Raw genomic sequence first — 25,872 nt, 5'->3', positions numbered from 1 at the left:
TTTGTGCTTCTTGTTCCCCCTTTCCCCCTCACGATTCCCAACAGCAATGCTGACTTCCAAATGGAAATCTGACTACCCAAGAAGCTGTTACAGCCAAAGACAGAATGAACCAAAATAAACCACTGTTTACAATTGCTTCTTAGTAAATCACAACAAAAGAGTCACTTACTCCTCTTTAAGTCTCTTCTGAAGTTTGTCTTTGGAAAGTTTACTTTCACTTGCATTTTTCATCATATCTTTCCGAAACCGATTGTTCACCATGTCAACCCTATTTAAAAAAAAAAAAGATATTTTAAATGACTTTTAAATTCAATACAAAGAGTTGCTGCCTTTAGTATTTTGAGAAAACATTTAACAAATAGTAATTAAAGATGCAAAGCATTTCACATGCTTACTCGTCATTCTTCCTAAACTTCCTAGTTTATCCTTTGGAAACCTATTATTTCAGAAAATTCATCATGACTTACCTAGACACAGTTTATATCGTTCCCGAAAACAAATCAGAATTAAATATTGCCGGCGCCGCGGCTCACTAGGCTAATCCTCCGCCTAGAGGCGCCGGCACACCGGGTTCTAGTCCCGGTCGGGGCGCCGGATTCTGTCCCGGTTGCCCCTCTTCCAGGCCAGCCCTCTGCTGTGGCCAGGGAGTGCAGTGGAGGATGGCCCAGGTGCTTGGGCCCTGCACCCCATGGGAGACCAGGAAAAGCACCTGGCTCCTGGCTCCTGCCATCGGATCAGCGCGGTGCGCCGGCCGCAGCGCGCCCGCCGCGGCGGCCATTGGAGGGTGAACCAACGGCAAAGGAAGACCTTTCTCTCTGTCTCTCTCTCACTGTCCACTCTGCCTGTCAAAAAAAAAAAGAATTAAATATATAAAAACCACACTAAAAACACACACACACATACACTTTAAAATACTACAAAGGGGCCGGCGCCGCGGCTCACTAGCCTAATCCTCTGCCTTGCGGCGCCGGCACACCGGGTTCTAGTCCCGGTCGGGGCACCGGATTCTGTCCCGGTTGCCCCTCTTCCAGGCCAGCTCTCTGCTGTGGCCAGGGAGTGCAGTGGAGGATAGCCCAAGCACTTGGGCCCTGCACCCCATGGGAGACCAGGATAAATACCTGGCTCCTGCCATCGGATCAGCACAGTGCGCCGGCTGCAGCGTACCGGCCGTGGCGGCCATTGGAGGGTGAACCAACGGCAAAAGGAAGACCTTTCTCTCTGTCTCTCTCTCTCACTGTCCACTCTGCCTGCCAAAAATAAAAATAAAATACTACAAAGGAAAAATATAGGCAAATAATTGTCTCTTTCAGAAAAAGAACTTATTGGGGCTGGCACTGTGGAGCAGTGGTTAAAGCCGCCGCCTGCAGTGTCGGCATCCCATACGGGCACCCGTTCGAGTCCCAGCTGCTCCACTTCCAATCCAACTCCCTGTTATGGCCTGGAAAGCAGAAGAAGATGGCCCAAGTCATCAGGCCCCTGCACCCACATGGGAAGACCTGGAGGAAGCTCCTGGCAATTGGCTCCTGGCTCCTGGCTTCAGATTGGCACAGTTCTGGCTGTTGCGGCCAATAATTGGGGAGTGAACCAGCAGATGGAAGACCTCTCTCTGCCTCTCCTTCTCTTTCTGTGTAACTCTTTCAAATAAATAAATAAATGTTTAAAAAAAATAACAAAGGAAAGAAAAGAAAAAGAACTTACTATTCAACAGAAAAATATTAAAGAAAAAGATTCACACATGTAACCAAATAAAAATTGAACAGGCAAGCATTTGGTACAGCAGTTAAGATACCACGGGAGATACCCATACTCCATACTGGAGTACCTGGGGCTCAAGGCCCAGCTCCATTCCCAGATCCAGCTCCTGCTAACATGCACACTGGGAAACAGCAGGTGATGGTTCACTTCTTGGGGCCCTGCCATACACAGGGAGATCCAGATTGAATTCTGGGCTCCTGGCTTCTCCAGCATTGGCTGTTGTCAGCATTTGAGGAAATAACAAGCAAACGGAAGATATCTCTCTCTATCTCTCTCTCTCTGCCACTCTTTCAAACTTCTTGGGCCAGTGCTGTGGGACAGCAGGTTAGGCTGCCACCTGCAGCACCAGCAAACCGTATGGGCACCAGTTTCAGTCTTGGCTGCTCCATCTCCAATCCTGCTCTCTGCTAATGTGCCTGAGAAAGCAGTGGAGAATGGTCTAAGCGCTCAGGCCCCTGCACCCACGTGGGAGACCTGGAAGAAGCTCATGGCTCCAGGCTTCAGATTGGCCCAGCTCTAGCCGTTGGGGCCAACTGGGGAGTGAACCAGCGGATGGAAGATCTCTCGCTCGCTCACTCTCTCTGTAACTCTGCCTTTCAAATAAATAAATTTTTTAAAAAAATCTTTAGCTTTTGTCCTAGAGAAAAATCTGCAATGAATCTGACCAATAAAGGTTTGACATTCTCAGTAGAAATTAACGTACTAAGAGGATTAAGAAAACGTGTCTATGGCTGGCACCGAGGCTCACTTGGCTAATCCTCCGCCTGTGGCGCCGGCACCCCAGGTTCTAGTCCCGGTTGGGGCACCGGGTACTAGTCCCGGTTGCTCCTCTTCCAGTCCAGCTCTCTGCTGTGGCCTGGGAGGGCAGTGGAGGATGGCCCAAGTGCTTGGGTCCCTGCACTCACATAGGAGACCAGGAGGAGGCACCTGGCTCCTGGCTTTGGATCAGCGTGTAGCGCCAGCCGTGGCAGCCATTAGAGGAGTGAACCAACATAGAGAAGACCTTTCTCTCTGTCTCTCACTGTCTATAACTCTCTCTCTCTGTCTCTCACTGTCTAACTTTGCCTGTCAAAAAATTTAAAAAAAAAAAAAGTGCCTAACAGTAGAGGTATAACATAAAATAAGAAATGCCAATGGCTAGCAACAAAATTCAAACTGGGAAGGTATAGTTCTTACCATTAAACTGGTGAAACTGAAAAGAAATAAAACATTACTACATTACTTGTAAGAATGGACTGAAATGAACATTTTTCAATGGGAGGATGAATCAGTGTGCAGTCTTGCAGTAACTTGCAGTATTTATCAAGAGCCTTAAAAATATCTGGGCTCACAGGCACTGCGGCTCACTTGGCTAATCCTCCGCCTGCAGTGCCAGCACCCCAGGTTCTAGTCCCGGCTGGTGCACCAGATTCTGTCCCGGGTGCTCCTCTTCCAGTCCAGCTCTCTGCTGTGACCCGGGAAAGCAGTGGAGGATGGCCCAAGTACTTGGGCTCTGCACCCACTTGGGAGACCAGGAGGAAGCACCTGGCTCCTTGCTCCGGATCAGCGCAGCGCGCCGGCCGTAACAGCCATTTGGGGGTGAACCAATGGAAAAGGAAGACCGTTCTCTGTGTGTCTCTGTCTACTCTGCCTGTCAAAAAAAAAAAAAAAAAAAAAAAAAAAAATCTGAGATCTTTGAGCAAGTAATTCTATATCAAAAAAAATCTTTCTTAGGGCTGGCGCCACGGCTCAATAGGCTAATCCTCCGCCTTGCGGAGCCAGCACACCAGGTCCTAGTACCGGTCAGGGCGCCGGATCTGTCCTGGTTGCCCCTCTTCCAGGCCAGCTCTCTGCTGTGGCCAGGGAGTGCAGTGGAGGATGGTCCAGGTGCTTGGGCCCTGCACCCCATGGGAGACCAGGAGAAGACCTGGCTCCTGCCTTCAGATCAGCGAGGTGCGCCGGCCAGGGCGACCATTGGAGGGTGATCCAATGGCAAAGGAAGACCTTTCTCTCTCTCTCTCTCTCTCACTGTCCACTCTGCCTGTCAAAAAAATTTTTTTAAAAATTAAATAAAAAAAATCTTTCTTAAGGAATTATAAAAGAAATTTATTTTTTTTTTTGACAGGCAGAGTGGACAGTGAGAGAGAGAAACAGAGAGAAAGGTCTTCCTTTACTGTTGGTTCACTCCTCAATGGCCGCTGCAGCCGGCGCGCTGCAGCCGGCGCACAGCGCTGATCCGAAGCTAGGAGCCAGATGCTTCTCCTGGTCTCCCATGCAGGTGCAGGGCCCAAGCACTTGGGCCATCCTCCACTGCACTCCCTGGCCACAGAAGAGAGCAGGACAGGAAGAGGAGCAACCGGGACTAGTACCCGGCACCCCAACCAGGACTAGAACCCGGTGTGCCGGCGCCACAGGAGGAGGATTAGCCAAGTGAGCCGTTGCGCCAGCCAAAGAAATTAATTCTTAAGGAATTAAAAAAGTTTATTTATAAAAATGTTTATCAAAGTATTAAGTTGTTAATGGGAAGAGTAAGAAAATCTATTCAACAACAGCTATGTAAATTGTGATTAATTCATACAAAGGGCTACAACAGTCACTTTAAAATGCTTTAACAGGGGCCCACACTGTGGCACAGTAGGAAAATCCTCCACTGCGGCACCAGTATCCCATATAGGCACCGGTTCTAGACCTGGCTGTTCCACTTCCAATCCAGCTCTCTGCTATGGCCTGGGAAAGCAGTAGATGGGCCAAGCAAGACCCAGAAGAAGCTCCTGTCTCCTGGCTCCAGATCAGCTCAGCTCCAGCCATTGCAGCCATTTGGGGAGTGAACCAGCATATGGAAGACTGTTCTGTTTCTCCCTCTCACTGTCTGTAACTCTACCTCTCAAATAAATAAAATCTTTTTTAAAAAAATGCTGTAACTTTTTTTTCACATTGGGGAGAATTCCTTGCAACAATTCTAAGAATTCTTGCAAAAAAAAAATCAAAATGTAAAACTGAATATATAGTACATTCTCATTTACGAAAATACGTACTGTATGTGCTAGTGGGTTCTTTTTTTTTTTTTAGCCTGTATTCAGTTCAAGGCACTGTGCAGGAAAGTTCTACATACACTATTCCATTTAATCACAACAGCTTTCAAATACAGTTGCATTTCACAAGTGAAAAAAGATAGGTTCTAAACAGGCTCAGGCTCATTTAGGAAGTGGCAAAACGCAGGTCAGACTATGAACACGTTCTCTTCGCTACTCCACACAGCACAAGAAGAATTGTAGCTCCCTCCGTAGCGCCCTCGGTGGTAGGATCATGAACCCCTTTCTGTACTTTCAGTGGTTTTCATAATCACATATTCGTAAACAGCATGACTTTAAAACCCGCAAAGTAACTTTTAAAACGTCCAGAGGAATTCTGGAAGGAGGCAGACAACTTACATCTCCTCATCTTCATCTTCTTCATCCACCCACACTGGCTTCTTTCGAGGCAGATCGCCTTTCGCTTCATTTTCCACTTCTGAGTCACCAGAGTCTTCATGAACTTGAACCTACAGAAGACAAAAACTCTCTTCAAGCACTGAATTTTCCCGGTCCCGGGGTGGCAGATACTCACCCCAGTTAGTTAGATGGCTTGTGGAATGCTCTGACGAAATAATGGGATGCAACACAATGAAATGCTATCGCATGAGACACAAGCATCAGAAGCAGAAAATGCGGAGACCAGAAAACAGCGCCATCGGCTGAACAGGCGAGGCAAGCCACAAGGGTCAGGGACAGAAAGTCCACATGCTAACAGGAACTGACCAGGTACAGAGGAGGACAGGTAAGAGGACACAGGCGGCCAGGAGCAGCAGACACGCCAGGAATGCACCTGCTACAGGATCAGGAGCTGACACACATCCCTACTTCAGTCTCTCTCCATGTTTAACCTCCGGAAGAAACGACTCAACGCTATCAAATGTAAATCCAGACCAGCGAATATCCCCCAAACCACACTAAAGAAGGGGCCAGTGATTTCTACTCGCTCTACGGCTGGTTTCAGACCCTCCAAGCCCAACCAATCCCCCTCTGTCAGGCAGGCGCTTCCTTTCCCTGGACACAAATCTGCACAGTGCTGAGCACTTTACCAGCAGTTCCCAAACTCCTCTCCCACTGGGTTGCTGCAGCTTCGACCCGAAGCACCCAACGGAGGTTGCAGCTAGATAAGCTCTCCAGTTAACAAGCCCTCATTGAGCCATTTAGGGAGGCCCTGACCCGCGACCTGACCTGAAACTCCATAACCTTCCCACCCACACCAACTCCCCCGCCCCCCACGGTATTCTGTTCTCCTCTCCTCACACCTGTCACCGATGTACTTTAAATTTAGGTGCCTTCTGCCTCTGCTGCCCACTGCTGTGTCTCCCCCCAATGTCCATCTACAGCATGCCTAAAATTTTACTCCCTATATGGGCAGGAAAAAAAAAAGGAATATAATTTACAGTGATAAAGAACCTAACGGTCCTAATGACGCAGGCTGTGCCACTGGCAGTATTTGCAAATACTCGAGTTTGCTGAATGGGCGAACACAAGCGATCATTCTCCAAAGCTGCTGTGCGTCAGGCCCACGTGGGAGCGCTCAGGACGCGGACTCCCAGACCCGCGCCCACCAAGCGATCCCGTCAAGTCCTGCATCACCGCCAGGAATCGGGGGTGCTGGGCTCAGCTCCGGCGCGGGCGAGCGCAGCCGAGCCGCTAGGGAAGCCCGCGACTACAGTTAGCGAAACAAATGCGTGTTGAGCGCCTGCTGGATACCCGGCGCAGCGGCTCCTCCGGGGGCGGAGAAAGGCACGGTCCCCGCCCTCCCGAGGCTCGCAGGCCCGCGCCGGGGGGCGGCGGAGGCTCCGCGGCGGCCCCCGGGGCCCGCGTCCCCGGGCTCCCTCCCACCTGAGCGCTGCCCGCCGCCGCCGCAGGTCGCCGAGGCTCCGCCCCCGCAGCCTCGCCGCCCACCGCGCGCCCCGCCCGAGCGCGCCCAGCCCGCGCGCCGCGGCCTCCCTCACCGGCGGGCCCCGCAGGCGCCGCAGCAGCGCGTCCTCGTCGTCCTCCACGTCGCCGAAGACCAGCTCCTCCAGACACCGCTCCGCGTCCGGCTTGTCGTCCTCCAGCGTCAGGCGGTTGCGCTGCCGGAGCAGTCTCTCTTCCTCCGCCGCCGCGACTGCCATCGCCGCGGCCGCCGCGCTCGGCCGGGCCGGCGCTTTCTGCTGGGATGAAAGGGCAGACTTTCGGGGCGGCCCGCCCGTCGCCACAATGGCTCTCCGTTCTGGCTTCATTCGAGTCTTCCGATCCGGCTTCGCTCCGGTTCTCCGGCCCGGTTTCGTTCGGCTCCTCCGTTCCGGCGGCATCGTTGAGTTTGAGAAGAAACGCAGGCGCTCACGTGGAACCTCAAGCGCATGCGCCCAGGCGCCTCACCTCCCGCGGCCGCCGCAGCCCCGGGGGCCGGAAGGAGCCTGCGCAGCCTCTTGCCACGTGACCAACCCTCCCCGCCCCCACACTACGTAACTCTGTTCCTCCTCGCCTGCCCCGCCCCGAGTGGGAGTTCCTTTGGGAGAAGCAATCTTCCGGGTGTAGGGGTAAGCGGCATGACTGGAGTGGAAAATTTTCCCCAACACAACCTCGCAGCTGGAGCATATCGAAAGACGTTTAAGGGAACAGGAGCACCAGCTGGGATGACTGAATGAGACGCCTCCTTTTCCTCCAGACTTTCTAGCCACTCGACAGAACGCCAGCCTCAGTTACTTTTCCCACCCTCGGTCTTGGTACGGTCCGTAGAGTACGGAGCCTGCCGAGGGTCCCACGCTGGAAGAGCGAGAGGAGGGTATGTGGGGAAGTGGGCCAATCGGGGCGCGGGTCACGGCGCAGGCGCGCTGGGAGGGAGGGCTATGCTAATGTTGTTGATATCCTGGGGCCACCCGAGTTAAAGGGGGGAAATCCGGGGGCTGCTGCAGCCGCCACCGGTCTGGGCCCAGCCGGGAACCCCTGTAGTCGCCGCAGTCCGGGGGAGAGGCACCTGCCCCCAGCTCGGGGAGGGGGCGCCGCGGGCTCGGGGAGCACGGACAACCCCTACCCATGAGGCCCTGATGGAAAACACAAAGGATCTGGTGAGAGCCGAGCGCGGCAGCCGCTTTGTGTGCCAGGTGGGGGGGCACGCCTCCAGCTCCCTGACCCCGCTCCCAGGCCCGCTCCTCCGCCCCACGCCCCCTCACCCCGCGGAGCCCCCTCCCCCTACCGGCCGTTAAACGTCTCAGGGGCTCCCCTCCCCCACTGCCTCAGCCCGGGACGCGTCGAGGTTCTCTCCGGCTCATCCAGTCGGGAAGGAAATTTTGAAAAGAAAGTTTTTTCTCTACGCCCCCGTCCCCGTGTCGCTGCGGCTGGGGGTTGGGGGTCGGGGGGAAGGCTGGGTCTGAGACTTTTTCCTTTTTGAGCCGCCCGGGGTGGGCGAGCCGAGTCCTCACCTCCCAGGGGGTCGCAGGCGCGGGGTTTGGGGGCTTTGCCGGGGGAGGTGCCGCGAGGCATTTTGCACGTGGAGGTGGAAATGTTGCAAGGGGGCGGGGTGGGCACGTGTGGGAGGGCGGGGTGGGAGTGGTGTTTGGGGCCGCTCCCTTAGAAGGGTCCCGAGGCGGTGGGCTTGGGTGCGCTCGGCGTTCTCCTGTGTGAACTGAGAATCCTCACGTTTCAGAGTCGGAGGAGACGTTAGAGGTCACCACGGCCGCCGTCCCCCGTGCAGCCTCTCTGACAAGTGGTAGGTAGTCTGGCCTCGGGCAGGAAAGCCCCTTCCGTGTTTCAGTGGTTCGCATTGCTGTGTGCCTGTCCTTAGAGATCCTCCGCTGTCATTCGCGTCCTGGTGAAGTTGCTCTTTTTTTTTTTTTTTTTTCCAACTTCTCAAATTTTTCTCTCACATCCTCCTCACCCACCCACTGCTCATTGGCCTATATTTTGTGTACCAGGAAAGAACAGCAGGCAGGGAAGTGGAGGAAAGAGAATGTGAGGGCGAGCGAGGGCCAGCTGAAAACTTTGCCGGGTCGGTGTCAAGCGTGCTGGCTTAGACGTCTGAAGAAACTGGTGTTGTGCTTTTTTGTTACACACACACACACACACACACACACAGGAAACCAGGGAATGACAGTCTGAGGGTTTCCAGGCCGTTTTCTCTCCCTAGTCAGTGCATCTTTTTGAAGTTGGACATTTGAGCGTCATCGGTATAGTCAGCCCTACCATGAAGTGTGTTTGCTTGCTACCTAAACCGCTTTCCCTAAGGAAGCCTGGCGTTGCCTTGTGGTGATGCTACTGAGCCGTTAGAAAGAAACAGCCGGTGGAGCTGAGCAGAACAGCATCCCTCCGCCAGCGTTCTCGCTTGTTTAACTTATCAGAGCTGGTCTCCCACCCAGGAGCCCCTCTTCCAGCAACTCCATCATAGAGAGACTTGCAGCTTATGCAACACCTTAGTATTTCCTTAGAATTTGCAGTATTTTAATGCTGCTCGCATGAGTACACCCCAGTATTTATCACTGGGTAGTTAAGGCAGTTCAGCTTCAGCTGTTGTCACTCAGTGATTGTCTAAAGCTCTCTTTCCTTGTGAGCTAGCTGCCTCCAGTAGTTTAGATGGCATAAGAAGGGGGTGGTGGTACATATGTTTTCCCTTTCCTAATATGGTGAAGTAAGAATTAATACATATTATGTCGAAGTCATGTCTAAAAGCAAGTGAATACATTTTACTCTAAGTTCCTGATAGCCTGTTTAAAAGGTCTGAGAGACCACAATTTTTCCCCTCCCTCTCAAGATATGTAGACTGTTGCTTTGCTTTTGGTTGCTAAAGGTGTTATTTCTCATTTGTTTACCTCAACACTCAAAAGTCTTTAAAAAGAAAACAGCTGTCTCTTTTTGTACCATCTCCTCTGTATAACAGGTAGCTTCTATTTGTATAGAACTCTGTAGTCAAGGCCTGTGTATACGTTGCATATTATGGCAAAAATCTGTTTTTGAGTAAGTATTCAGAGTGTCCTATGTTGGGACATGTTTTTCAACCATCCGAGTTTTAATCCTAATGTAAACTTTGGTATAGCGTTTTCTCTGAAGCTAGAAAATGGAATGTAGTGTGGAATTGAGTACTACGTCACAAACAAAATTACTAGAGCTACATAATTGTGTCTTTCAAGTTTTAATTAATACAGTTCCAAGTTGTTTTCCTGCTTGCTTTAAACATGAAGTGTCATGAGTTAAGTTGACTGGCTTTGGAGATATTTGCATTCTGAACATACTAGACAGGAACAACTGGTTTTATTTTTAAAGAAGACGCTGCTATATTTTTTATGGCTGGTTGTAAAACATAGCATAGTAGCCAAAGGAGGTTGAAACAATGAAATCCTGAGTGTTAAACCTCTAAATTACTGAGCCAAGAGCACTCAGTGGTCTGAATGACAGCATTCTAAAATTAGAACAGTGTTGGGTTGTTCATTTTTCATTATTTTTAATCTTTAAAATAGTTGCTATTTTATATTTCACACTTAAGATTTTAGGATAATTCAGTTAATGTTTCTTTAGTCTCAGGGTTTCAAATTCATGAGATACAGCACCATGATAGTGGAAAGGGGACTTAAAATAGCTGTAATGAGCTAAAACATGTCTCAGCACCAGGGTGTTCTTAACTGTCTCCAAGATGACTTTTATTTTTTATAAAGATTATAGATTGGTTTAGATTAATTATTTTTTAAAAAAAGTTGTTTTGTTTTGTTTTAAGATTTATTTGAAAGAATGACAGAAAGAGATCATCTTTCTTCTGGCTTACTCATCCAGGTGACCACAGTGGCCAGGACTGAGCCAGGCCAAAGCCAGGAACCCAGAACATCACCCATGTGGGTGAGAGGCCCAAGCACTTGGGCCATCCTCCACTGTCTTCCCAGCTGCATTAGCAAGAAGCTGAATTGGAAGTGGAGCAGTGAGACTCAAAATAGGCACCCAGCATCCCAGCATTGCAAATGGTAGCTTAACCCAGTGTACCACAATACCAGTCCTAAGAGATTTTTTTTTTTTTTTAAGGATTTTTGTTGGGACAGTGAGCCACAAACTTAGAATTTCTCTAATTTTCTGGAAGACCAGACAAAGGGAGGAGGGGGAATAATTTCCATTTGAACAGACCCTGAATATGAAGTATGATGAGATTAGTCAGAGGCCACTGGCAGACTGGGTTAAAATTGAATTCTGCCACAAACTAGCCCTCTAAGTGCTTGCTGTACAGGATCCTGTGCTTTCATTTTCTCATCACAATTAAAGGATTGGGCTAGGTTCAACCTTGTCCAGTAGAAAGTTTTTTTATAGATTGATCAAGGGGACACTGCATTAGATTTCCAAACTTGCTTCTAGTTCTGACTTCAGTCTTGGTAATTTAGAATTTAGTCTAGTAGAAGTGGGCTCTGGAAAGTCAGCAGACTGACTGGACTAGCTCTGCCACCTGTTAAGCTGTTAGGCAAGTTGCATAATCTCTTTGAATTTCATTTTTTCATCTGAAATAATGGGGTATCAGCCATGCCACCCTTCTGAGGGTTCTGAAAACCTCCACTCAGATGTGATGACCAGTGTATGAGAAAATTAAGCTGCTCTGAATAATAAGTGAAATGTAATGATGTCTTCCCAGAACCCCTATTTGTTTTTCTTTCTGTTATCTAATTCTTAGTCTTACAGGCCTCTTTATGTTAAATTATACGCAATACTCATTAATTTATTGAATCATTGTCGTCCAGTTATTTCACTGCAGGTTGCCTAATTGTAGGACATGTGTATTAACTTTTTAAAAACATTTTGGTGTTTAGCATGAGGACTTTTATATATTGCTTTATAAATAAGGATAGTATCTATTACCTTACCTTTACGCTTCAAAATTTGAATGTGCTAATTAGATTATTTTATACCGTGGAGAAGCAGCCACCTTTCTGTGTTTGACCCAATTTTAATTGTTTCATTATTAATACTCTGTAGTTAGTAATTACAAATATTTTGAGCAACAAGTACCTTACATATTTTTAGAAGGCAAATACCATGTCATCATTTTTGTGATGTTGAGTTGTATCAAATCAGAATAAGGCTGAATAACCTGTTTAACTTATTTTCTCTATAGTAACAGATTAAAAAATTATCTTACTTGGTTGCTCAAGCCCTATTTGTGCTACACACCCTACCTTAATATGAATTCTGTTACTTGGGTAGAAGTGATAGGTAGCTGCTAATGAACGTACAGACCCCCTAGGCTGCTCTGTTTCCAGACTTAATTTTGACAAGGTCATCTTATTTTTAATTAGCTTTTTCAGGATCATACTTAAGGATTCATAGCTGTCGTTTGAAGAACTGAAAGTCCATGTGAATTATTTTATCATACATCCTTCCTGTGTGGTAAGTGGTACTTTCCTTATTTGGGCAAGAGGGAAACTGAGACCCAAGGAATGGTTACATTCAAAGTCATATAGAACCATATGTTGAATGTAAATAGGTAAAAACTTATATCTTGTCAATCAAAGAATAGCTTCTTTGTGTTTACTGTTGCTTTAAATGTTGGAATATTATTATGAAGATGTCTGGGAACTTTTCAGCTTTTCTAGTTAGGATATTAATATTACTGCTTTTGGTTTCTTCTTGATTTGTATCATTGACACAAATTTATTCCTACTTTTACATTGAACTTGTAGGAAACAAAAGCCCATTAAATCGCAAATCCTTATCATTCGTTTTCCTCATTATAGTAAGCTTAGAAAGAATGAAGGCTTTTCTGTTTTTACTAAGGAGTTTATCACTGTGACAGATACACGTTCTATCCTACTAGAGGAATTAGAAGGAGGTCAGCAAGAGCTAAATAGCTCTGTAGTACCTATTAAGTTCAGTTGTCATAGAGAATCTGTTAATTTCTGTTTTGACCTTTGTGATCTCATGAATGTAACATTTAAGTTTGAGGTTTTAGAAAACAAGTCATACCACAGCATCCCACTTGGCAGACCTAGAACACAAATCATTTCTTTGACCAGTGCATTCATGCTGTGTCCCCACAGGTTATTTAACAGCATTTCAGTGATCAGGTTGTCTGTTGGGGTATCTCAGTGCTTATATGCATGTGCCTTTGTAGTAGCCTAACACTACATCACAGTGTCTACGTTCTCCTGACCTCCTGGCATCACACTACAGTGAGATGTTGAGAGAGAGAGATCACACTCATGTAACTTCTGTTAAGTATATTGTTACTGTTCTATTTTGTTGCTGTTGATCTCTTTCTATGCCTGATTTGTAAGTTAAACTATCATAGTATAAGCTCTTTTTTCTTCTTTTTCATAAAAGGTTTATTTATTTGAGAGGCAGAAGCAGAGAAAGATATCTTCCATCTGCTAGTTTACTCCCCAAATGGCCACAACAGCTTTAGCTGAGCCGATCAGGAGCCAGGAGCTTCATCCTGGTCTCCCACATAGGTGCAGAGGCCCAAGGACTTGGACCATCTTCCACTGCTTTCCCAGGCTCATTAGCAGGGAGCTGGATGGGAAGTAAAGCAGCCAGGACTTGAACTGGCACCCATATGGGATGCTGGCACTTCAGACAGCAGCTTTACCCACTGCAGCACAATGCCAGCCCCAAGGATAAACTCTTACATATTGATATAAAGTGTAATCTTACTTAGCAATAAAAGGTGAACCACTCATAAAACGCAGTAACTTAGGTCAACCTGGAAAACACCATGCCATGCCAAAAAAACCAGAAATGTTCATGAAGTTTTATTCCATTTATGAAAAATCTTACAGCTTGAACATCCCTAATCCAAAATGCTCCAAAATCTGAAACTGAAGACTTAACAGGACTGCACAAGTGGAAAATTTTGCAGCTTGCCTCATGTTAAAACACACACTAAAGCCAGCGCTGCAGCTCACTTGGCTAATCCTCCTCCTGCGGCGCCGGCACCCCAGGTTCTAGTCCCAGTCGGGGCGCCAGATTCTGTCGCCGTTGCTCCTCTTCCAGTCCAGCTCTCTGCTGTGGCCCGGGAAAGCAGTGGAAGATGGCCCAAGTCCTTGGGCCCTGCACCTGCATGGGAGACCAGGAGGAAGCACCTGGCTCCTGACTTCAGATCGGCGCAGCACACTGGCCCCAGCAGCCATCTGGGGGGTGGAGCAACGGAAAAAGGAAGACCTTTCTCTCTGTCTCTCTCTCACTGTCTAAATCTGCCTGTCCAAAAAAAAAAAAAAAAAAAAAAAAAAAAAACACACACTAAAAGTATTCTATAAAGTTACCTTCATTCTATTCAGATATGAAGTGTATATAAGATGTGAATTTCATGTTTAGATTTAAATGTCATCCTCAAGGTAACTCGTTATGTATATGCCTATATTCCAAAATGCAAGCACTTGTGTTTCAGATAAGGATACTCAATCTGTATGTGCCACATTAACGAAAGTTGACAGAAATTGACTGGGAAAGTACATGAGGAAACATTCCAGAGTACCAAAAAGTCCTGTATTTCAATATATATTCAAAAGTATACCTCAATGTTAAAAAGTTGTTGTAGGCCAGCGCCACGGCTCACTAGGCTAATCCTCCACCTTGCGGCACCGGCACACCGGGTTCTAGTCCCGGTCGGGGCGCCGGATTCTGTCCCAGTTGCCCCTCTTCCAGGCCAGCTCTCTGCTGTGGCCAGGGAGTGCAGTGGAGGATGGCCCAAGTACTTGGGCTCTGCACCCCATGGGAGACCAGGAGAAGTACCTGGCTCCTGCCATTGGGGCGGCCATTGGCGGGTGAACCAACGGCAAAGGAAGACCTTTCTCTCTGTCTCTCTCACTATCCACTCTGCCTGTCAAAAAAAAAAAAAAAAAAAGTTGTAGTGAGGAGAAATACACATTAGAAAATTTATGAAAAATAATAAAAATGCTACACATCAGAATCTGTGGAATGCATACAAAACAGCTGAGAAAAGTTCATAACCCTAAACTCCTGTATCAATGAAAATAAGTTCCCAAGTTGTATATGAAATGAATAAGAAAGTAAGTCAAGAGAAAATACTGAAAAGGAAATAATAAAGGTAAAAGTAGAAATTAATGAGTTAAAGTACAGAAAAATTATACATTTAATTGAGTCGGTCCGGGATATTGAGGGGAAATTCACAAAGTAAACCCCTAGCTATTTTAACCAAGAAGAAAAAGAAAGTACAAATGCACAAAAAATGACCAGGGAGAAACACTGGATACAGAGGAAGCTGAGAAAATCATGCAAGACTATTTAAATGTCTCTATGCAAATAAATTTGAAAATGTAAATAAAGTGGGCAATTTCTAAGGTACAATATTATAAAATTGACCTCATTGGAGATTGGGAAAAAAATCCACAGAAGAAATAGAAACTTATCAAGGAGCTATCAAATAAAACATGAGGCCCAAGGGGTTTCATCGTGAATTCTGTCTCAGAGAACAGATGATCCCATGGCTCTGAATATGTAAAATGACAAGAAACTTTTATTTTGATAAAGCAAGAATACTGATTTCTGAGCCTGATAAAGATGGATCATAAAAGTTACAATTACAGATAAATGCTACTGATGAATATCAGTGGGAAACTGCTGTGTAATAGCACATATTAATAAGATATAAGTACTGGCTGGCGCCGCAGCTCACTAGGCTAATCCTCCGCCTACGGCACCGGCACCCCGGGTTCTAGTCCTGGTCGGGGCGCCGGATTCTGTCCCGGTTGCTCCTCTTCCAGTCCAGCTCTCTGCTGTGGCCCAGGAAGGCAGTGGAGGATGGCCCAAGTGCTTGGGCCCTGCACTTTTTATTTGAAAGACTTTGTGTTTGAAAGGCAGAGTTAGTAGGAGAGATGGAGAGACAGATATTCCATCTGCTGGTTTACTCCCCCAAATAGCAGCAGTGGCTAGCTGGGCCAGGCCAAAGCCAGGAGCCTACAGTTCATTCCAGGTCTCAAGTCCCATGTGGCTTCTGCTGTTTTCCCAGGCACGTTAGCAAAGAGCAGCTGGGACTCAAACTGGCACCCCGATATGGGATGACAGCATCATAGGTGGCGACCTAACCCACTGCGCCATACCAGCCCTTCCATCAACTTTTTTTTTTAACTTTTATTTAATAAATATAAATTTCCAAAGTACAGCTTATGGATTACAGTGGCTTCTTCCATCAACTTTTTGAAATGCCCTTGTATAGTCATTTACCACATAATGTTTGGTCGACAAGTAGTGAGAAAAGATTCTGATGGAGCTGAAAAATTCCATTATGTTCGTAGTGATGTAGCAATCTTAATGTCATAACACAAAAAATTGTTAGTGTGCGTGGTAGTGCTGTTGTAAACCCATGCTGTCAGTCATAGAAAAATGCAGTACAGGTGCTGACACTGGCACAGTGGATTAAAGTGATGGCCTGCAACACCAGCATCCTGTGGGCACTGGTTCAAGTCCCAGCTGCTCCACTTCTAAGCCAGCTCCCTGCTAATGTACATAAAAAAGCAACAGGAGATGGCCCAAGTCCTTGGAGCTGCTGTACCCACATGGGAGATCGGGAGGAGGCGCCTAGCTTTGGCCTGTCCTACCCCTGTCCATTGCAACCATTTGGGGAGTGAGCCAACTGATGGAAGACCTCTTTCTATCTCTCCTTCTGTCTCTCTAACTCTGCCTTTTAAATAAATAATTAAAGCTTTAAAAAAAAAAGAAAATGTAGTACATGCAGTTGTGTTTAGTGCATAGTACTTGATAAGTGGTTTTTGTGTGTTTTCTATACTTTCATCATTATCTTTTTACTGAATGCTATATTAGCAGCAACAGCAGCCTCTTACATCTCACGTTTACTGTACTTGATTTATTCTTGTGGTGTTTTCTTCATCATGACCCCTAAGCATTCAAAATCCACTGTTAATATTGCTAGTAAGAGGCTATATTAAGTGAATAGGCTAGAAATAAAATTAAAAATGATTAAAGACTACAAAGATTGGAAATTCAGTGATAGAGCTTGCTTGCCAATCAGGCACATCCCATTTCATCATAGCTATGATCTTACAGAACAAGAAGGAAGTAACAGAACTTATTAAGAATCTGTCACATTGAAAGCAACAGTTTTTTTAGTAGTCCATTTTTTCTGTTGCTATAACAAAATACCTGAGGCTCATTACTTTATAAAGAAAAGAGGAAGCCAGAGAGATTCAGGAACCAGGCTTGCCTGTTTTGTAACAGCCTGCTATCTGAGGAACTGACCATAGTTGCACAAGAATGACATTAATCCTTCCCAAGGAAAGCACTTGCAAGGAAAACACTCTCACACTGTGGCCTAATTAGTATCCAATAAACCCCACCTCTTAGAAGTTCCACCTTCTTTAACACCAACACCCTGGGGATCCTACTTCGAGCACATGAACCTTCGTGAAGGATACACTCCAAGCATACCCCAGCACTGAGACTAACAAAGCTTGGAGAAGGGCCTGTATTAGGTGAGAAAGTTCTAATGCCCTGAACTGGAGAGCAGACAGAAGAGTATCCCTGTCTGAGCTACACAGTTGTGGCCAAACAATAATGTTATTGAACCTGGTTGAAAGAAAAGGCTGGACCTGACTAGATGCATTTACTGCTAACTCTGGGTGGTTTATCCGATTCAAGAGTGATCATTTATTACATAATGTGGAAGTAAGTGGTAAGTTTGTTAAGTGCTATTATGAAGGCAGTGGGAGGATTTTTGGAAACTGCATGAGCTGATTGTAGAAGATGATTAACTTTGCCACAGCAAATCTGGCAGGGCATTAGGCTTTACCATATAACCTAGATGTATAGTAGGCTTTAGCATTTTAGGTTTATACAAGTATACTCTGATGTTCATATTAAAGTGAAATCATCCAACAATACGTGTCTTAGACCATGCTCTGTTCCTTAAACCATGAGGGACTGTGTAAAGTCCACAAATGTACACTGCTACTGAGAGTGGTAGTTCAAGTGGTAGTTCAAGTCACTGGGACAAATGGGGATATTTTAGGAAAGAATATTGGCACCACTAGATAATAATTTGGAAAAAATATATTAGACCCATTTTTTATGCCATACATAAGAGTAAACTTCAAACTGATATCAGAGATCTAAATATAAAGTCAAACTCAGGAGAAAATTGGATGAGTTCTTCTATACTGTGATTTCAGGGAGATTTTTCTAACTCTGATTTACAATCAAGGTACAGTGAAAGAAAATGCCAGTAGAATTTGCCACATTAATTTGTTTTGTTTTATTTGCATAGCAAATAAGGGCAATGAGCAAAACCAGAAGTTGTCATGTATACAAATAAAGGGTAAATGCCTAAATGCAAAGATCTTGGGAAAATGTAATATTAATAACCCAAAAACAGGGAAGGAAGAGGCAAAAGTAAGAAGACAAAATCAGATACCAAAGATGATGCAAAAGGTATCATTGTAAAACTACCATGAGCACCTACGTGTTGGTTTTTAATACCAAATAGTTAGTGTTCCTTAGAGAAATCACTGGTTTCAGGGCTGGAGCAACATTAGATATAAAATAGGGACAATTTTGATAGACCAGAAAGTAAGATAAGTACTCAAAAATTGATGGGTCTGTGTCAGAAGAACAAGGAACAATCCTAGTGGCCAAATCATTGTCCTCCACATTAAGGACAATGATAAATCATAAAATGGGAAAAATATGATTCAGTTAATTCATGCTGGTAATAAGTAGATACAATAAAGGAGATAATGGTGGGATTTCCTGCTGAATGGTAAAAAAGCGCTGGAATTGGGATATCATTTCCTAGCCATCAGTGATGTTTGATTTGGCAAGAGTTACTAAGATTCTCAATTAGGAGTTGGGGATAGTGGAATTTCAATGAAACATAATACTTAGCACATCTTAAGGTTTGTCTCCAAGAATGTCTGCTAGTTGCAAGTAAACGGAGTGATTAAAATTAACGGCCATGGTAAGGGCCGATAGGCATCTTGTCCTTGTGAATGTAATATCCTGAGAAGGATACAACATCATTTATGTAGTTTTCTACAAATATATAACCTGAATCTAATGAGGAAACATTATGTGAATCCCATATGAGAAACTCAAAAGGTAAACACAATGTATAATGCTTGACTAGGAGAAGGAAATGCTGTAAAGATGACAGTATTGGGTCAGTTGGAATATGGGTGCTAAGTTGGCGAAGACGATCATATTTATAATATATCTGTGCTGTAGTTCTGAGCATGTTTTTATTTGTATAGAGTGCTCATTGACATATTTTTGGAATATGCAACTTTCAAATGGTTCATTAAACTATTGTTCATTTAAAAAAGAATAAACCAAAGGAGACAAAGTAGTAATTGGTGATTATGAGTGGAGTTGGTAGGAGTTCATTGCACTGGACTTTCAACTTATTAAAAGTTCAAAATTACTTTCTAATAGAAAGTTTCAAAAGGAGGAGGAAGGACTCCATTTTGGCAAGAATTCAAACACTTGACAGTTCATTCCCTAAGGCTTTGAGAAAACAAGCACTCTCAAATTGCTGTTGGAAATGCCACTGGTAAAACTTCCCTGGGAAGAAATTCAGCAGTATCCAACAAAATAACATATACATGTGTCTTCTACCCAGGAATCTCATCAGAGGGTAAGGCCTCACATTTTACAGAAATAAATATTCCTGAGCTGTAATAGCAAAACATTGAAAACTGCAAACAAGAGACAAGTTGAATAAGCAAAATGTGGTGGAGTACTATGCAGCTAAAAAGAATGAGAAAGATGCCTATCTTCTGGAATGGAATGATTTCCATTCCCAAAGAAGAAAAGAATACAGTATGTGGCCTTTTGCCTAAGAAAGAAAAGGAGTAGCAGACCAACATTGTGGCACAGTGGGTTAAGCCACCACCTGAGATGCCAGCATCCCATATGAGCACAAGTTTAAGCCCCAGCTTCTCCACTTGCCATCCAGCTCCCTGCTAATGCTCCTGGGAAAACAGCAGAACATGGTCTCAGTACTTGGGCCCCTGCCCCCACGTGGAAGACTCAGATGGAGTTCCAAGCTCCTGGCTTCAGCCTGACCCAACTCTGGCTGTTGCAGCTATTTGAGAAGTAAACCAGCACATAGAAAATCTGTTTCTTCCTCTCTTCCAAGACTCTGCCTTTCAAATAAATTTTAAAATCTTTTAAAAAGGGAAATAGGGGCTGGCGCTGTGGTACAGTGGGTTAAAGTCCTGGCCTGAAGCACCGGCATCTCATATGGGCGGCGGTTCTAGTCCCAGCTGCTCCTCTTCCGATCCAGCTCTCTGCTATGGCCTGGGAAAGCAGTAGAAGATGGCCCAAGTCCTTGGGCCCTGCACCCGCGTGGGAGACCCAGAAGAAGCTCCTGGCTCTTGGCTTTGGATCAGCACAGCTCCAGCCATTGTGGCCATCTGGGGAGTGAACCAATGGATGAAAGACTGCTCTCTGTCTCTACCTCTCTCTGTAACTCTATCTTTCAAATAAAGTAAAATAAAATCTTTTTTCAAAAAAAGAAATAAAATACATATATCTGTTTACCTTTCCAAAATATATATACACAAGAAAAATGACAAAAACCATAAACTTACCCCCCTAAGGGTAGATGGTGAGGCAGGGAAAGAAAAAGCATTTCTTTGAGGAATACATTTTTGTTATAGATTTTATTTGAAGAAACATGAATATCTTCGACAGTCTCAAAAATGGAATTCAATAATGATGGAGGAAACTAAAAAATCCAATATAAGTCAAACCCAACTTATTTCTATTAAATAACAACCACATTGGAGGAGGAGAAATAAAAATTAAATTCAGTATGGGTGCCAGTTTGTGTCCCAGCTCTGCTTATATCCTGGAAAAGCAGGGGAGATGGCCCAAGTCTTTGGGTCCCTGTGCCCACGTGGAAGCCCAAAGAAGTTCTGGGCTGCTGGCTTCAGATCAGCCCAGCTCCAACCATTGAGGCCATGAGGAAATAAATTTTTAGAAAAAAATAATAAATTAGAAAAATAAACTCAGTGCTCTTAACCCTCACTCAGGGGAGAAATCACAACAGAGAAATCCTGACTCCTTAGTATTTTGTTCTGTTTTGTTTTAATAGAATTTATTTTATTTGAGAGTTTGGTAAAGCACCCATCTGCTAGCTAAATCCCCAGATGTCTACAGTGGCTGGCTGGGCTGCATCCAGGAACTCAGTCCCAACAACTTGAGCTACCACTTCTGCTTCCCAGGGTCTCCACTGGCAGGGAGCTGGAGTCAGGATCTGGTCAGGAATTAATCCCAGGAACTGGGATGTGGGTGTCTTAACCAGTAGCCTAAATATTTGCCCACCCCTTGTATTTGGTTTTGTAGTGGGATGCCTGTAGGTATTCTGTAAATGAGTAAAAGGATTGAGTAAATAAATATGTTGGTTTTGTTGAGGGACAGTGTTCTCACTCTGGAAGAAACTGTGAGAAGGTAGAAAGTCATGTGGATTGAAATTGGAGGTGTAAGTGTGAATTCACTATTGTCTGTTATATTCTGACTCTGAGCAAAGAGGTACCACATGACAGCATAAAGAACATCTACATCTAATTCTAATTTCCTTCTCCCATTAAAAGAAACTAAGGATATTTTGAAAAATATTTACTAAAAATTTTAAGAAAAGTGTGGAATAGTTTGTTAGGCCAGAAAGTAAAGAACTACTCAAAAATGATCAGATCACATCAGAATTGACATGAAGGGGCTTCCTCTGGGACAATTTGCAAACCCAAGTAATTAAGGATAATGATAAATTACAAGCCATTGAAAAGTAGAGATCCATGAGACTTACCCATAATTAATAATTGGGGGGGGGGGGGGCTCTTTCTTAACGAATACTGGTGATTATGGAGGGATTACTGAGATTGGAAAGTCATAATTGCAGGTTTGAGCAAGAGTCATCTTTGCTAAATCCAGAGTGAAACTTTGATGAGCAGAATATTTGTTCTTTAATATCTCCCCATAGTTTTAAGTTTTTATTTGAAAGAGACAGAAATCTTTGCTGGTTCACTCTCCGAAAGCCTGCAATAGCCAGTGCTAGACCAGGCTGAAGCCAGGAGTCCAGAACACAGCCCAGGTCTCATTTGAATAGCAGGGACCCAAGTAATTGAGCTTCCATTTGCTGCCACTCAGGAAATATTATCAGGAAAGAGCTGGATGAGAAACAGAGTAGCTGAGACTGCAGCCAGGAACTCTGACAAGGGGGAGACCTCCCAAATGGTGACTCAGTAGCGGCTCCACATGCACACCCCTAGAGTTCTTATTTAAAGAAGGGGAACGGGTGCTATGGAACCACCTGAGATGCCAGCATCCCTTTTGGGCCCCAGTTCAAGACCTGAGTCCTCCTCTTCCAATCCAGCTCTCTGCTAATGTGCCTGGGAAAGCATTGGAAGGTTACCAAAGTGTTTGGACCTTTACACCCACATGTGAGATCTGGAAGAAGCACCTGACTCCTGGCTTCAGCCTGGCCCAACTCTGGCCGTTGTGGCCATTTGGGGAGTAAACCAACGGATAGAAGACCTCTCTATGTGTCTCATCCTCCCTCTGTGTTACTTTGCCTTTCAAATAAATCTTTAAAAAAAGTAACGGGGCCGGTGCTATGGTGCAGCGGGTTAACACCCTGGCCTGAAGTGCTGGCATCCCATATGGGCACCAGTTCTAGTCCCAGCTGCTCCTCTTCTGATCCAGCTCTCTGCTATGGCCTGGGAAAGCAGTAGAAGATGGCCCAAGTCCTTGGGCCCCTGCACCCGCGTGGGAGACCCAGAAGAAGCTCTTGGCTCTTGGCTTCAGATTGGCGCAGCTCCGGCCATTGCATCCAGTTGTGGAGTGCGCTCGCTCGCTCGCTCTCTCTCGCTCTCTCTCTCTCTCTGCCTCTGTGTAACTCTGACTTTCAAATAAATAAATCTTTAAAAAAAAAAGGGGGGGGAAAGTAAAATACCATGAAGAAACCAGACTATACCTAAATAAAGTCATCAAAAATAACATCACCAGTAAGGAGCAGGTGGGCATGACCCCTCTGGGTTTGATAAGCTGAGAAACACACAGCATTAGTTATGGAATAGCTCAGCTGGGTGTATGCAAGTTCAGTTTACTCTTGAGAAAACCTAGTAAGAGGGCCCAGCATGTGACACTGCAGGTTAAGCTGCTGTTTGAGTCCTGATTGTTCACTTCCAATCCAGCATCCTGCTAATGACCTAGGAAAGTAGCAGAGGCCACCTGTGTGGGAAAACTGGCTTTGACCTGGCCCGGACATTGCTGTTGTGATCATCTGGGTAGTGATTTCAGTGGATGGAAGATCTCCCCCCAACACACACACACACACCCTTCTCCCCTCTCTCCCTCTGTCACTCTCCTTTTCAAAGAAATACTTCTTTAAAAGAAAAACCTCTTGAGAAAATTCTATTTTTGGATAAAAGGAAATCTGTGCTGAAGAGTTGCAAGTTTATTTAGGCTGCACTTAATCACTTCTTCCCAAAGAGTACAGCATGGAAAGGGGAATATAGAGTGACTGCACAGGGAAGAAACCCGGGGAACACTACCTCAACCTGTGGTAGAGTGAGAATCTATATAACACAACCAAATGTCACTTCACTTCTGTCATGTACCTTCCAAAAACATAACCCCAGCTGATCACGAAGCCTTGCTTAGACAAATCCCAGTTAGACAATCAACAAAATACCTGACCAGTCCTCTTCAAGACTATCGCCTTCATCAAACACCAGGAAAACCTGAAAAGTTGTCACATCCAAGAGGAACGTTAGACTTAAGTACATGGGCTCTTGGAACAGCAAAGAACATTAGATAAAATGAAAGTAATCAGGGGACCAGCGCTTTGGCTCAGTGGGTTAAAGTCCTGGTGTGAAGCGTTGGCATTCCATATGGGCACTGGTTCTAGTCCCAGCTGCTCCACTTCCAATCCAGCTCTCTGCTATGGCCTGAGGAAGCAGTAGAAGATGGCCCAAGTCCTTGGGCCTCTGCACACACATGGGAGACCCTGAGGAGGCTCTTGTCTCCTGGCTTTGGATCGGCGCAGCTCCAGCTGTTGCAGCCATTTGAGGAGTAAAGCAGCGGATGGAAGACTTCTCTCTCTTTCTGTGCCTCTCCTCTCTCTGTGTAACTCTTTCAAATAAATAATAAATCTAAAAAAAAGTAATCAGAATATAGACTTCAGCTGATGATGTATCATTATTGGTTCATTAATTTTAAAGGAAAAAATACAAATAGAGGATGTCAGAATTGGGGAATTTTGTGCTATATTTTCAGTTTTTCTGTAAATTTAAAGCAAATCGTTCTTTAAAAATAGCTTTTTCTTTAAAGAATGGAACTGCATTCTAAAAGTTTCCTTCCAGATTAAAAACTAAGACATGACAAAGTATGCAAACCTGAACTGGAGGAAAAAGGATCTCCTAAAGGACATGGCTGAGTCAATTGACAAGGCTGGTAGAGGATAGAGTAGGTGAAAGTATTGGGTTAATCTAAATTTTTTTATGAATTTTATTTTTTTATTTTATTTTTTTGACAGGCAGAGTGGACAGTGAGAGAGACAGAAAGGTCTTCCTTTTGCCGTTGGTTCACCCCCCAACGGCCGCCGTGGCCACAGCAGAGAGCTGGCCTGGAAGAGGGGCAATCGGGACAGAATCCGGTGCCCTGACCGGGACTAGAACCTGGTGTGCCGGTGCCACAGGGGAAGGATTAGCCTATTGAGCCGCGGCACTGGCTAATCTAAATTTTTTGAAGATGATAGCTGAGCTCTGATTCTGAAAGAGAGTGGCGTTATTATTGGGAAAAACGTGAGGGTGCAAGGTAAATATTCCTTACCTGGTATGGTTTTGTCTCCAGAGGACACCTGGCAATGCCAGGAAGCATTTCTGGTTGTCACAGTGGGTGGGAGGCGTTACTGCTAGAAATGATGCTAACTAAGCATCTTTTTTTTTTCATAAGATTTATTTTTTTTATTTGAAAGTTACAGACAGAGGAAGAGACAGGTCTTCCATCCGTTGGTTTGCTCCCCAAATGGCCGCAACAGCTGGAGCTGAGCCAATCTGAAGCTAGGAGCTTCCTTGGAGTCTCCCACAGGGGCCTGAGGACCTGGGCCATCCTCCACTGTCCTCCAAGGCACATCAGCAGGGAACTGGATCGGAAGTGGAGCATCCGGGACTCAGACTGGCGCCCGTATGGAATGCCAGTGCTGCAGGCCGTGGCTTTAACCCACTGTGCCACAGCACAGGCCCCTAACTAAGCATGTTAATAATGCACAGACCAGGGCTGGCTCTGTGGCATAGCAAGTAAAGCCAGCATCCCATATGTGCGCCAGTTCTGGGAAAGCAGTAGAGAACAGCCCAGGTTGTTGGGCCCTGTACCTGCACAGAAGACCCAGAAGAAGCTCCTGGCTTTGGATCGGTGCAGCTCCAGCTGTTGCAGCCAATTGAGGAATGAACCAGTGGATGGAAGATACCTCTTTCTCTCTCTGCCTCTCTGTGTAACTCTGACTTTCAAATAAGTAAATCCTTAAATATATATATATATATATATATTGCTGCCCCTCACGACACAGCTTTATCTGGTCAAATTGTCATTGTTATCACAGTTGACAAACCTCTGTGGTATGTTTCCAGCCTTGATGGGTAGACGTAAAGAAGCTTGAAATGTATAAGCCATTCACAAATGGTTGAATGTAAAAAAAAAAAAATTTACGTGTAGAGAGGAATAAGTGGGACAAAATGGTAATAGTCAAGGTAAAGGGAACCCAAGTGTCTTCTATTGGGATGTCTGTAAATTATAACTTATAAATAAAATGTTAAGTATTCTATAGTTAGAAATCTATTATCCTTAAAAGAAGTAGAAAGTGCAGTAATTTAAGTGTAATTAATAAAGCTTTATGAAAAGCAAAAATGTATAGCTCAATAAATGTAAGTAGACATTTGCCCTTTTTGTCTCCATCACGTTCATCAAAAAAAACTTGCTGTTTTGGGGGTGCCATCGTTGTGGTGCAGCAGGTTAACCTTCTGCCTACAATGCCAGCATCCCATAAAAGCACCAGTTTGAGTCCTGGCTGCTCCACTTTGGATCCAGCTTTCTGTTAATTGGCCTGGGAAGGCAGCAGCGGATGACCCAAGTACTTGGGTCCCTGCAC

General features: G+C 45.2%; 2 protein-coding genes across 28 annotated transcripts in view; one reads left to right on the top strand and one right to left on the bottom strand.

Moving 5' to 3' along the window:
* The window catches only part of UTP18 (UTP18 small subunit processome component), a 40,679-nt gene extending 33,574 nt beyond the window's left edge, over positions 1-7,105 (bottom strand). Inside the window, exons 1-3 of the mRNA XM_008271283.4 lie at positions 6,764-7,105; positions 5,166-5,275; positions 170-268 (exon numbers count right to left, since the gene is read on the bottom strand). Of these exons, the coding sequence (XP_008269505.3) occupies positions 170-268; positions 5,166-5,275; positions 6,764-7,105 (551 nt within the window). The remainder of the gene's footprint in view (positions 1-169; positions 269-5,165; positions 5,276-6,763) is intronic.
* A 135-nt stretch (positions 7,106-7,240) lies between these two features.
* The window catches only part of MBTD1 (mbt domain containing 1), a 70,755-nt gene continuing 52,123 nt past the window's right edge, over positions 7,241-25,872 (top strand). For 10 of the 27 annotated variants that reach the window (XM_002719286.5, XM_008271276.4, XM_070060881.1 and 7 more), the window contains exons 1-3: positions 7,570-7,861; positions 8,440-8,502; positions 12,053-12,143. The gene's annotated coding sequence lies outside the window, so the exon portion shown is untranslated. Of the gene's footprint in view, positions 7,898-8,439; positions 8,503-12,052; positions 12,144-25,872 lie in introns of all 27 variants that reach the window. The other 17 variants (XM_070060882.1, XM_070060877.1, XM_070060874.1 and 14 more) reach the window with 8 other exon arrangements.

This window comes from Oryctolagus cuniculus, chromosome 17 (assembly GCF_964237555.1).
Source record: "Oryctolagus cuniculus chromosome 17, mOryCun1.1, whole genome shotgun sequence".
Classification (NCBI taxonomy): Eukaryota; Metazoa; Chordata; class Mammalia; order Lagomorpha; family Leporidae; genus Oryctolagus; species Oryctolagus cuniculus.
Note: the sequence above shows the minus strand (reverse complement) of the source record. Positions and strands in the feature narration are given on the sequence as shown.